General features: G+C 43.8%; 1 protein-coding gene across 1 annotated transcript in view; it reads right to left on the bottom strand.

The window, feature by feature from the left end:
* Nucleotides 1-12,347, bottom strand: part of VWC2L (von Willebrand factor C domain containing 2 like) — a 51,556-nt gene that overhangs the window by 27,376 nt on the left and 11,833 nt on the right. Inside the window, exon 2 of the mRNA XM_074145748.1 lies at nt 5,083-5,212. Coding sequence (XP_074001849.1) covers nt 5,083-5,212 — 130 coding nt within the window. The remainder of the gene's footprint in view (nt 1-5,082; nt 5,213-12,347) is intronic.

Raw genomic sequence — 12,347 nt, 5'->3', positions numbered from 1 at the left:
AGGTAAAATCTGTTGAAGGTCAAAGGGATCTTTTACTTGTGTGTGGACAGCAGGATCAGAGACTTTACTTTGAAATCTGTATCAACTGTGATAATTTAAAGCTTTAATTAAAGACTCAGTGACAGATTATCTACAAAACGTCTTCCTGCTGCCCAGTATTTCATCACGAGTGTCTCCAGAAACCCACGCTACCATGAGTAAGCACACTTGCCAGGAAGTATTTCATTGTGGACATGTTAGCTTTTATCTGCCTTGTTGGGTAACAAATCCTTTTGTTGAGGATTAGTGGCAACAAAAATTAAATTAAAAGCAAAACCAGACCCCAAACCAGAAATTTATAATGCTTATTCTGTTCATCCCTCAAGAAAATGAAAATGCCAAGGCAAAGTCTATTTTAGCAATTGCGTTAATGTATGTGTAAATGGGTGAAGGCGCCTTTGAAATGCTCTGAAAAGAATTTCACACTTTGGAGAGGAGAAGTTAACAATTCTATTGTGGCATTTACTGGAATTCTTAAATTAATTTCCCCGACACAGCTGTGCCATAAAATCCCCTATCATGATGAATTTTTGCTAATGTCGAGATTATTTCTGGATAGAATTTTGGAGGAGCACTTTGTAAAACCAGGAGAACATGGGAACCCTGCGCTGCCCTTTCCTTGCCTCCGCTCACCTCCAGCCTTTCCCTGAGCAGCTGCAAGGCTGCTAATTTGAAATTGTGCCTGTTTCTTCTTCCGCAGAGAAGCAAACGGGACAGATGCACAAGTGGAGTGAAGCTGAGCCCCCTTAGAGCACTGGGCAAAGATCAGCATGTCGCTAACTCAGCATGGCGTTGGATGAAGGACCTCCAAGGGCACCTGGGGGACTCCCTTCTGGAGCACATCTACTCTCCCCCTGCCCCAGAAAGGGCACATCAGGAGTTGGTGGGTTTGCCTCTGAAGAAAGAGCACTGGGGAAGGCAAAATGCAATGAATTTCTCTCTTTGCACGCAGCAGAAGGTGAGAGTTGTTCCAAGTTGTCAAGAGGAACTCATTTAATCTGGAGGCCAAATTAAATCAGATTAAGAGATGTGAGTGATGACACGCTGGGGATCCCCCCCATCCCTGCATCCTTGCCAGACCACATCCAAAGGGCTGAAGGAAACATAAAGAGCAACCCCACAGCAATGCGTAAGGAAGGGCTTTGAAAACCACACACCCCACCAATAACGAGACTCAGCCTGTAGCAGTAGATGGATTTACAAGGAGGGACAAGCAGAGGTTAGGAAATGGAGAGGTCAAGGTCAGGTGAGAAGACCCGGGGGTTGTACGAGTAACACTACACAGGCATGTCTCCAGCCCTGGACACAGGAGGATGAGGAGACCTCGTGGGGGGCGGATTTTTGCTTGGAAAGGCTTCAGTGTAAGCAGAGTGGATGGATGTTCTCACTGAACTGCAGGAGAACCTGGGGGCAGGAGGGATAGCACAGACGGTGGCAGCCATGAGCTTGATTTTAACAGTGATAGGCAAGTTTTAGACCCCGCAGAGGAGAGAGTTAACAATAGCTGACACACTTTTGTCTGGAGAAGTCACAATGACTAGAAGTAAAAACTTGGGGCCATAATTCCGGCGATCTGTCACTACCAGGAAACGTGAAATCCAGTGACCTTTCATCTCCGCGACAGAAATGCTGCACAGCACCTGGAGCCATCACCCTTAAAATCCACTCTGACAAACTGGATGATGGGACAGGAAGGATAAAATGTCCTCTCCCTCCCTCGTTCCCAAATTGTAGCCTCCCAGTGAGCTCCGCCTGCTCCACATGTACTATGGTATCCCTTGCCCAGCAGAGCCAGCTTTGCACAAGCTACACCACATCCAGCGAAGCACGAGATAGCAATTCTATTTCTTTTGACAATAAGGAATAAATCTCCAAAGCCACTTGTTCAGACTGCTCTTAAATGATGGTAGAGGGAGGGAAATTGATATTGGCTTTTTATGAATCTTCAGGTCAGGTATGTTAGAATCAACAGATTTTTGCATTAACCTCACTGCTTCAAAGCACTTTTGCCCTTGGCAAGACATAATTAAGAAAGGCATGAAAATCTATCTGAATGTATGGAGAGGAAATTATTCTCCCGTTAATGGCAGCAACAGCTAAACAAGCAGGCAAGCCACATCGCTAGCAGAGTGCAGCAAACGATGCAGGGCTGTGCTTTAACCCAAAACAAGGATTTTCCTTACCAAAATTTTAAGGAGCAGCTTTTGAAATGAGGATTTGCACTACATGTTGTCCTGGGGATTAACACTTCTCCCCCTCTCCCCCCAACAGCTGTACTCCTTCAGCTCTTCTGTTTGGCAGTCTAAAACGATGACCACAGGGATGGAGACTAGGCTAAAATCTTTTCATCACACCGAGACATGGCACTGTAACTATCCTCACCACTTTGGTAGAAAGCAAAAGCTACTGGATGGAAGGAAAAAAACAAATAAATTAAAAAAAAAAAGGGGGGGGGTGTTCAGTCCTTCAAGTAGGTCTGTCAGTTTGTGTTATCTTCATGCATTTGTGAAACTGAGCTTTAATTGACTGGCTGCAGTGGAGAGACGAAAGATAAAATCTTGGTCTTGAGATGAACAGACAGCTTAAAGCGTTGCGATCCTCATTCATTAGGATGTGTCAGAGGGATTCAGAGAGGGAAGAGACACAGCAATGTCTGCAAATCTTTCACATGAAGTTCCCAAAATCTAAGAGGGAGGTGAAGGCGCCACACTCGGAGCCACGTCCAAGAGCAATAACAAAATCTGCTCATCACATTCTCTGTGACAACAGAGACTATCTTGGTACCTACTATGATTCTATGATTCTACTTATTCCTCTTGCTTTGTGAATGATTTAATTTCATTTGTGAAGGATAAAGTCAAAATTACAGGGATTTGGCCAGCGATTAGCCAGTCAGCACTGGCTGCAGCAGGAGGAGCAGAAAGCCCTGCCAGCTTGAGGGGGGGGGGTGTCCCCCATCTCATCCCTACAGCCAGGCTAGGATGCAAGAAGGGGTTCAGCTCCCCTCCACAGTATCCCCCATGCAGATATGCTCCTCAGCCCCAAAGAACAGCCACGCCACCGCGCTACCTCTTCCCTTCATCCACCGCTGGCTCAAAGCTGTGCTGGAAGCCCTGGTCTCCCTGGCCCCAGAGACCAGGATCCCCAGTGTGCATAGGCTGATCTTAAGAAATACTCCCTTGCCTAAAACAGGTTTGAGAGAACTTTGTATCTCCAACAGATGATTGAAGAGAGGAGTGGAGAAATTTGGCAAAACCATCCTGGCTTCTAGTTGAGGATCCAATCACTATACTGCGCCCTGGAGCCCCTTCAGCAGGTGGCTGATATTCCTTCTTCCTCCTGTCCTTGCGCTCATCAGTAGTAGCTGCTTCTTTCCCTTTTCTCCTGGCTCTCTGGGCACCCTGCCTGTTTTTGAAAGAAAGATGCTGCCCACTCCTGGTCACAAGGGATGTTCAGGACTGCAACACAGAAATCCACCAAGTGGGGGTGTCTGGTCATTGGGGAAAATGGCCATGGTGGTGGAGGGTCGGTGGGGAAATCCAGCAGCTCCTGGACCTACGTGAAGCCACCTTTGAGTCTGCACCCCTGGGAAGCCTGAGCGATGCTCACAGTTTGGATTCCTGTGAACCAGGTGGGAAGGAATCAGCAAGTGCTGCCACCATGAATGAGGGGGATTCAGCATGGTACCCTATACGCGATGTCAACACAGAGGTCAAACACGCACCAGCAGCGTTCATTCAGGTGTAAATGAGTCAGAGCTACAGTGACAGGCATGATGATGGTCACTGTTACCCCCCCCAGTCAACAACCCAAGACATCAATTTTGCTGAGTATGATGGAAAACCTCGTACCCAAGGGCAGTGGGCTATCTGCAAAGGTGGTGGATAGAGCTGGTTAACATACCTTTTCTCTGAAGATCATCAACAACAAAATAATGATGTTTCCTATGAACATTTTCTGCTTTTCAACAGAAACATAAAACTCTGAAAACCTTGTAAAATTTTTTTGAGTAAAAATCAAGGCTTACTGTAAACCTCAGCATTTCACGCAGTATTTTTGGTATAATTTTCCAGACTGGTCTTAATTTTGCCAATTCCTTTAGTAAAAATATTTTGCATTTCCAACTGTTTGCTTTTTCTCTGTTTTAAAGAGCAGAAAATGTGTTGAAAATGTTATTTCTTTGTAAACATTTTCACTTAGATCCAAAAGCAACCAGTACTCTTATCCAGCAGCGGGGATGTATGTAAAAGGAAATATATATGGGTAATGAATTTGACACTCAAGAAGATGAGTCTAAGCAGCCATTTCTTATATGTTAAGAAAGCCATGAAGAGGTTTATGTGAAGCTAGCTCAACTCTTAATCTGTCTTCATATCTATATTAGGAGAAAAATGCTTTTCCAGAGACATATGTGTGTATGGGTTGTGGTACAAGACTGGGGAGACCTTCTTGGAAACAGATTTATTTTCCAAAAAGGTACTTTCAGTCATCCCAAAACCGTTCTTGAAAGCATTGCTGAATCCAACTCCAATTCATGAAATCATTTCAGCAATGAGGGCCAACGCTACGCACCCAGACTCCAGCACACAACCTACAACGTTACAGGATTGGTGGGTGTCTTACTGGCCCCAGTGGAAGTTTTGCCATTGATCTCAGTGAGTTTTCCCCTGGTTTTAGGTAATAACGATTAGCTTCTTAATTTAGGGACAAAGACTCTCTCTTTTCTTGATTCATGCTAGACTAATTATGAGAAAAAAAGCAAAGACATGAAACGACTACCACTGATATCAGCACTCAGTCCTATAAAGCCTCACTCAAGTCAGCAATCCCACCATCTCCATATAAAGACACAGGCCAGGAAGGGCAGCCTTAATTTTCACAGTTGCCACCTCATAACTGAAGCTCACACGCAAGGAGAAGCAAGAGCCCCAACTCCAGCCTGTGTCGATGGAAGGAAACCTCCTGGTGATGCATGAGTAACAACATTTTAATAAACTGTTTCCTTTATACCTCTTTATTAAAGCCAATACAGTACTTTCTTACCATTTTTGCAGACCGGACAACACTGTTCTGGTTCATAGACTGGGTTGACACACTCGGGAACTGCGCAGTCTGCTACAACACAGTGAACTTCATTGCTGGGCTCGCAGCGACACCATTCGCATGGCGAGGGCTAGGAACAAATCTAAAATTAGCCCATTTCCTCCCGCAGCTCACAAGTTTGCAACATTTCTATCTTGCCATAAGATAAACACATCAGCGTTCAATACCTCTTGACTGCATTCATTCATCATGGGTAACACAAATTAACCTATAGGACAAAACAGCAACATCTGAAATAGGCAACAAGAACATTAGAAAAACCAATGAGCATGATACTTGTTTTCCCCGAGAGGATGTGGGGTTTTTTTTTTTTTAGCTTTCACAAGACTTTAGGTCCCTTTGTCAAAAGACCAAGCTGAAGCCACTAGGTTGTACCTCTGCGCCGGTGTTATCTTACACGTTTGCCCAGGAGCAGAGCAGGATTTTTGGAAGATCACAAGTGGTGGTTCATACTAGGAAGGGAGGACAGGGTGATTTTCCAGGTCATATTCTTATCTCATGTAGACCACCACCGCCAGCAAACCCCAATCTGTCAGAAAGGTGCTGCTGGGGTGGACTCTCCATTCACCAGCCTCTCTCTGGGCTTTAATTCTTGCTTTTCAGAGTGGAGGAGAACAGTGTTGCCTTTGGAGGAGCAAAAGCATTTTATTCTGTGTTTTTTGCAGCAGCTGCATCAGAGGTCCGTAAGCACTCCCATAATATAATTATTAGACCCGGCCCTGGCTCCACTCTTGCCTTTTTCAACAAGGTTTGTGAGCAACCACCTCACACAGAATATGTAAATAATTAAGAGCCTGAATAATTCTGCTGAAGTCAGGGAGTTCTGGATTAAAGCACCCAGCTAAACGGTTTTGCTTCAGCTCCATCAATTCTAACAGGAATCCCTATCCACCTCCGAATAGCAGAGTTGTCACTGTCTCACACTTTAAAAAGCTATGGAAATCTGTTGAAAAATAGAAAGGTCAGTGCTTTAAGGTTCCCAGTGTCCTTACGTGTGTGCAAGTGTGATGAAAGGATGACAACAGAGCTACGAAAGGAGTAGAAGAGGAAAGGAAAATAACTTCCTTTCATAAATAAAAATCTGAAAATTTTTCATAAAATTTTCATAAAATAAAAATTTGAAAGGAAAATAACTTCCTTTCAGTACCTGGAGATTCAATACATGAATCCCGATTCCTCAGCAACAGTAGATCCATCAGTAACACTTGAACGAGTACATTTGCAAAAATTTCTGCTTTCTGTTGCATTGATAGGAATCTGCAGCAATGGGAATTCCTCCATATTAAAAAAAAAAAAAAACAAAGTGAGATGCAAAGGAAAGGAGGATTCATCCCCATGTGTTTCAGACCCCAGTCGTGATGGGTCACTCACTTCTACAAGACAGATACAACCTGTGGAGCCTTGGTTCTGGCAGGTAATAAGCTTTTCAGTTCACCTCTAAGAAGCTCCGTATGTCTTGACTCAAATAATTTATTCTCAGGAAATTCATATCTACCTTAGAATGCACTAATTAAAGCTTCCCTTGCTTTGTCTCAGCGTCTGCAGTCTATAATTCCCATCACCTCTCATTTGCTCACAGCTTTGGCAATTTAGATAAAATCAGCACTCCTTGAGCAAGGGAAGAAGTCTGTGGAGGTGGAATTCCTCTCTCTAATTATCTTTCCTCATTCAATCCCGCTTTGATTTCTGTCTGAAGCACCAGGAATCTAAATTCATTTGACTGACATTTCTTATTCAAGGCTATTTAATAAGAAGAAACAATACAGAAGAAAATAGACAGAACTATTTGCTGAGGGATCAATAAGAAAATTTCTGCTTTGTTTTTACTCATTTTAATCACTAATTATATGGAGCAGTAGAACTAGATCTTGTGATTTGTGGAGGCTTTCACTGATGTATCCTTCAGGACTTATCCCCACCTTCACTACTACAATGGCTGCAATGCTAAGAAATACAGGATGCGTTTCCAGGACTACAGCCCAAACTGCGGCTTAAAGATGATCAGCACAAGTAGAAGATGCCCCTGAACGACTCTGCAACTGAGTAAATGAGACATGACATACACATCTTTTGCTTTTGCGTTGTTGGCGTAACCTGAAAATGACACTGTAATAAACCATGATGTTGCCTGACAAAGCTGAGAGCAGCTTTTCAAGAGGGAAGAACTGCGCACAATTAAAGAAGGAAAGCGCACCTCGGCGGTACAAGGAACGAGCAGCCAGCAAACAAAAAGGTCGCTTTAGCATGAATGACAAGACTTTTCTCAGCCACTTCCTCTTCCCCATCCTATCAAGGCCAAGCTACTTGTTCTTGACCCCAGGTTCTTCCTCTCTCTGACCATTTCACTCACTTGCCAGTGCCCCTTAACTGTGGATCCTCCCCAGCCGCTCAGCTCCACGGGTGACTCCAGTCTTCCTGTCTACTTAAGTTTATGCATGTCTCGGCACTTTCTCCTGCGGGATGTGCTGTGGGATCCGATTTGCCCTTTCAGAAAGGACTTTGCCCAAAGCACGCTGATTGAGCATCTTTTTACTGTTGTCTGTGAGCTCTGCATCCCAGCTATTAATTTCCCTGGAGCTATCCTTCTTGTAGAACAATTATGGGAACAATGGCCAAAAAAGTCCTCTGTTTATTTACATAGGCAGTAGGTAGACAAAGTGACAAAATGACAAACTGGGAACCACTGAAGAACAGCGAACCAGTGAAAGACATCCCAAAGTTTCGTTTCCTGGTTTAAAGATTTATCCCCCGTGGAAGAGGGGTAGTTTACGCTTTCGTAGCCACTGAAGTTCAAACAGCAGCTAACACCAGTTCCTGAAAAGAAACTCTCATCCCTACTGAAAAACACGGTTGAAAAAATACAGAGGGTTTCTGAAGTCTGAAGGAGAGAGGACACAAATCAGAGGCTATGCCGTTCCCACATGGACAGTGCAAACGCTTTATTGGTGCCCCTTAAACTGATATTCTGGAAAAAGTGTTAAGATTAAAGGATCATAAAAGGCTTGAGCCAGAAGACGATTTATTCACTCCACCTGTCCAAGGCAGAATCATCTCTTAGAATACTCTCCAGGGAAGGATTTGTTAGAAAGGATTTCAAGAGATGTTGGTGCAGAAATGTTTTTCTCACCATTGTCCAAAATGAAAGGATGTTCACAGTGCCCAGCCATAACACGGATACACATCCACACAACTGGACCCTTACTGTTCAAGGTATGTTTTAACAAATGGGCCTATTATTAAAACCAGAGGAGTGAACTGGGTCCTTTTGTAGAAGGTATCAAGACAGCTTTCTGACTTGGGAAAACTGGTACAAAGTACCTGAAATTCTTTTTACCCAATTTTCACTTACAAGGGTGAGAGCATTAACCCTCAGAAATAGTGAGGATATTCACTCTTTGATGTTGTCAGTGAAGGGACCGGGTCAAGCCAAGTTGGTGGGAAGCAGACGGGGCCAACATCTAACCACCATTCAGGGGTTTTTGAGAGCAGATGAAATGGGATACAGAGCACAAAGGACCTGGTCAGTCTCATCATTGACCCTGATGCACTTCTCCTTTGGCCAGTCGCTTCTAAGAGACCAAAGAAACATAAGAATGTGGACCCTGTACACCCCTGTTTATAACCACATCTATCGTGATCATGGCCCAACTTCTGTTTCTCTTCTGTTTTATTGTTCTCAAGGAGGACTGTAACCCCAGGCTTGGCTGGGAGGCCAGGTTCATTCCCTGCTTCTATCAGGGGATGGCCCCATCCCGCAAAGTGAGGTGGCAGGAGGAAGGAGCCAGCACTCCTTTGGCTGCATGGCTGGAAAACCTTAGTCTCAGGTGCTGTCAAATGGGAAACATCTGCGACCAGAGTTTGTTAACAAAGAAAGAAGGAAAGAAAATTAAAACAGAGAATAGAGAATACACATGGCTAATAAAGGTTTTATGTGCATGAGCACATAATGATAAATTTGATAGATGATATAAACAAACAAACAAAAAAGGCAGTGAAGGAAACAGAATGAGAAACAAGATACACCCTGAGCGGGGGAAATTGGGCAGCTGAACAAGGTGTGGATACTGCATCCCCTAATCTTCACTCTCCATCCCATGCACATCAGCTCCCCACCATTTTCACCCTCTGTTTGGAAGCAAATGCCAGCCCATGTAGGAATTATACTTGCTACTCCTCACAGTGGCAAAGGGCTCCCTCTCTTAAGTGACTGGGCAACATGTGGGCTCTTCTTTAGTCAGCCACTAGGTTTCATAAAACCACAGAAACTTCCTATCTCTAAGAGGTCTACACTTGAGGGCTCCAGCATGCCCTCACATCATCCAGAAGGACTGGTGCACAGACAGAGAGATCGCATGATCAAACACTTCTTCAGGAAAATAGCCTCAAATACTAATTCTTCCCAAACTTAAGGTAGAGGTGGAGAAAAGAAAATAGAATTCAAAAGTCGGTGCCTAAATCTACTCTTTTATGCTTTTCTACAGCTGAAGAGATCTGAATCAAGCATATTTTTTTTTAACCAAGGCAGCTGATACAGTCACACAAATAACCAATACACAAAACTTCAAGTTTTTAGGCAAGATCTTGTAAGATCTTGCTTTACTGCATCTCAGACATGTCATTTAAGCATAGAAATTCTCGTTCCAAATAACTTAACTGAACTTCACCTGTATTTCACCCTTTGCTTGCCCACAACTACAGCACCCTAAGCCGCCTCTCTGCTGTCCCAAACATGTGAAAGATTTTTCTGTAATACGTGGATTGCCCTCCAAAAGCTTATTACTGTGTAATAAGTATTCTCCTTGAGTGAATGAAGGAGGCATATATATATATATATATATGGAACATTATACTGCAGCCCTCCTCTTCCCTGCCCCCAATAAGGATTCTCTGTCTACACATCTGCTTGTCCATCAGTCTCAGCTGCTTGTACATGAACATCTCTGGAGAGGTGGAAAGGTAGTGATTTACCTAAGACAAATGAAAAACTTCGAAGATGACATCTGATTGATACTTTCTCTTTACCCGTTTGATCTGCCAATCAGAAGCAATTTCTCTCAGGTTTTGCTCTGCCGTCACATTCACCAAGCTAACTGTGCTTTCCAGGAGTTCCCTATCAGTCCTATATGAAGGCTGCTGCCCAGCTCAGAGGAGACATCAGAACAAGTTTTAAGGCCACAGACTCCTGTGATCAGCTGAGATTAATCCAGCTGGCTTCACTCAGACTGGGGGGTTGCAATTCATTTCCCTCCAGAAGCTGGGAAAACAGAGCCTGTTTTCCAAGCAGCCTTCTGAGAGCAAAGTGTTATTTGGCACCTAAGTATTTCAAGAGCCAACGGATCATATATCACGAAAACAGACTATACGCAGACCTGTTATTCCTTGAAACTTCCCACTCTACGAATTTAGATGCCATCTCCTTATTTCCTCCAGGCATGGTTAGCACAGCCACTTCCTGAGACTTTGGACCCCTCCTTGCCTTTTCAAGAAAAGACTTTGAATTGCGTGGTAGTACTTTCTTCGTAGCTGAGTTTTCAGCCTCATTGAAGAAGTTTTCCACCTGTGCTGGAGCTAGCATACAGGTTGCTCAAAGCTACTTCAAATTCTTGCAATTGCCCTCTAGTCATCTCTTCTGAGATCCAGTTACCAGAATTTATTGGGCTACTCTCTTCCCCGTCCTTCCTATACTCTCCAGCTAAGCTTGAAGAGGAATTTGTACAAGAATGTCCCATAATCCCATACTCAAAGACTTCATCTCATTGACTAGGTCCCATGAAGTGGTCACATAAGAACCATGTCCGCCTGATGTCTATCGCACAACAGCCCTTCATCAATTATACACAGCTACTAGCAAACAAGTACAGAGCAATACAAACTTTACAACTATTATACCACAAATACTTGACATTTATTTTCAGGAAGGGAACAGAAAAGCTTCATGTAAGTGTTTACAACCATCTGATCATATTACAATAAACACGTACATCACGCAGGGGCCATTCAAGTTAGTAGAAGACAATCTAAGTATTTCCACTGAATTGAACGGACCTGCTATTGGGGCCTGTGACGCTTTCTGCAGTCAAATAGGTGCCTTTACAAAATGGGCAGAACGAGGGGAGAAACCTCCTTGGTTGACTGGGATTTGAAGTGGTGTGTAATCAAGAAATTAAGCCAGTGGGATTTCTTTTTGAGCCCCATGGAAACCCAAGGATCCATCACACCAGAGCAAACGCAGAGCAGATGTGAGGACTCTTGATATCGCTGCAAACCTTAATCAGCCATGTTACCTCCCACCTCCTTTAAACATCAAAAAAGGAATGGTACACAAGTACATGGCTTTTCTGGACTATATTGCAACGGGAAAAAATGCTTCTCGTGGTAGTTTTACTGAATATGGGGCTGCAGTACTTTCTGCCCCTTTGAGAACACGTTATAAAGAGAAGTGCAAACCCCTTAAAAAGAAGGATGCCGTAATCTCCATTTCCACTGATATCAAGGCAGTTTTGAATGCAGTGGATCTAACCTGGTATTCCTGCACACACTTGCACTACCTTGCCTTAGATGGGGATCCGTTAGCTGCATCCACAGGCACCTCCTGCCTACGAGTCCCTGGGAAGGACCGGATGTGTCCCATCCCCTGCGAATGCTGGACTCCAAGGAAAGGAAAGCTGAAAACCATCGCTGCTGCCAGTCTCTCCATCTTTTACTTTTCAAGAGAGCGTGTGCCAGCGCTCATATGGATAATCACATTCGGCCTCCCCCCTCAGACAGGCTCGACTGATGGCATCCTGCTCCATGCAGATAAAACAGCAGGAAAAGCAGAGCGATGTAAAGTGAAGTCTGTCAAATTGGGCACTTACATCTTGAGAGCAGCTGTAACTTTTAATGACACTAAGGACAATGGCAATTCTGATGGAAATGATTTTTGTAGCTACAGTTTCAGGTGGTGAATTTATTGGCAGGAAGCAAGAAAGGGAAGCAAGTTAAAAAGGACCTGATGAATAAAATCGGAGGCAAAAATGGTTTCTGCATTACTGCTGAGGTGGGAAGGCATAAACCAGGGGAGATGAATAAAAAAGAAACCAGGATAGCATTCATAGAAGATACTCCCGAAGTCGAAATTAGAATCATTTTCATTGTTATTGAAATTGCCTGTGATCTCAGGCAGATTAGCAGGAGATTGCAGGAAAGTTCAGAGAAAGCTTTCA

The sequence above is a fragment of the Numenius arquata genome, chromosome 3 (genome assembly GCF_964106895.1).
Source record: "Numenius arquata chromosome 3, bNumArq3.hap1.1, whole genome shotgun sequence".
NCBI lineage: Eukaryota > Metazoa > Chordata > Aves > Charadriiformes > Scolopacidae > Numenius > Numenius arquata.
This window is presented reverse-complemented; position numbering and strand designations above follow the sequence as displayed.